At 52.8% G+C, this 578-nt stretch overlaps 1 protein-coding gene across 1 annotated transcript; it reads right to left on the bottom strand.

Moving 5' to 3' along the window:
* Positions 1 to 22: 22 nt before the first annotated feature.
* Positions 23 to 575, bottom strand: LOC107735028 (beta-1,3-galactosyltransferase 1; the record flags this gene model as incomplete). Its single annotated transcript, XM_016546856.1, has 1 exon — positions 23 to 575. A coding segment is annotated over one exon (510 nt), but the record flags the coding sequence as incomplete, so codon positions are not given.
* Positions 576 to 578: the final 3 nt, after the last annotated feature.

Below are 578 nucleotides of genomic sequence, written 5' to 3'. Positions count from 1 at the left end.
TGTCGCATCTGTGCATCATGGGGATTTAAAAAAGGGCACAAATACACATCCTCAGGCAGCTCCCACTAACACTTGAGATGCTTCTTGCTGGTCATGTCGTTCCAGATACGATGCATCTCCTCAGGGGAGATCTGGTGTACGGTAATGACTCGACGGTACCTGCAAAGACTGTAGGCCATTTTCCAGTGATTGAAGCCACTGTTCTGATACGGGTGAATGGCCAGCTTCCTCAAACACACCCCGACGTAAACGTCCTCCAGATGCAAGAGTCTGGTGTGCAAGGAAGTCTTGTAGATGAGCTCCGCAACGTCCGCCGAGAACACGTACCCAGTGCCGGAGCAAAACGGCGGGTACTTGCTCTCGGGGTAAAGGTCTCTGGGCATGTACCACTTGCTGCGCATGTCCCGAATGGGTCCGCCGTTGATGACGTATCCCGTGAAGTACCTCCGTCGAGGTTTGGTGGCCGGCTTCAAGAGTTTATGCACCAAGTTGTCCATGTTCACGAAGATATCGCTGTCCGTTTTCATCACGTACTTGGCTTGGTTGCAGAAAGTGGCCACCCAGCGCATTCCCATCAG

This window comes from Sinocyclocheilus rhinocerous, unplaced genomic scaffold (assembly GCF_001515625.1).
Source record: "Sinocyclocheilus rhinocerous isolate Xijiao unplaced genomic scaffold, SAMN03320098_v1.1 C35677854, whole genome shotgun sequence".
NCBI classification, from domain to species: domain Eukaryota; kingdom Metazoa; phylum Chordata; class Actinopteri; order Cypriniformes; family Cyprinidae; genus Sinocyclocheilus; species Sinocyclocheilus rhinocerous.
This window is presented reverse-complemented; position numbering and strand designations above follow the sequence as displayed.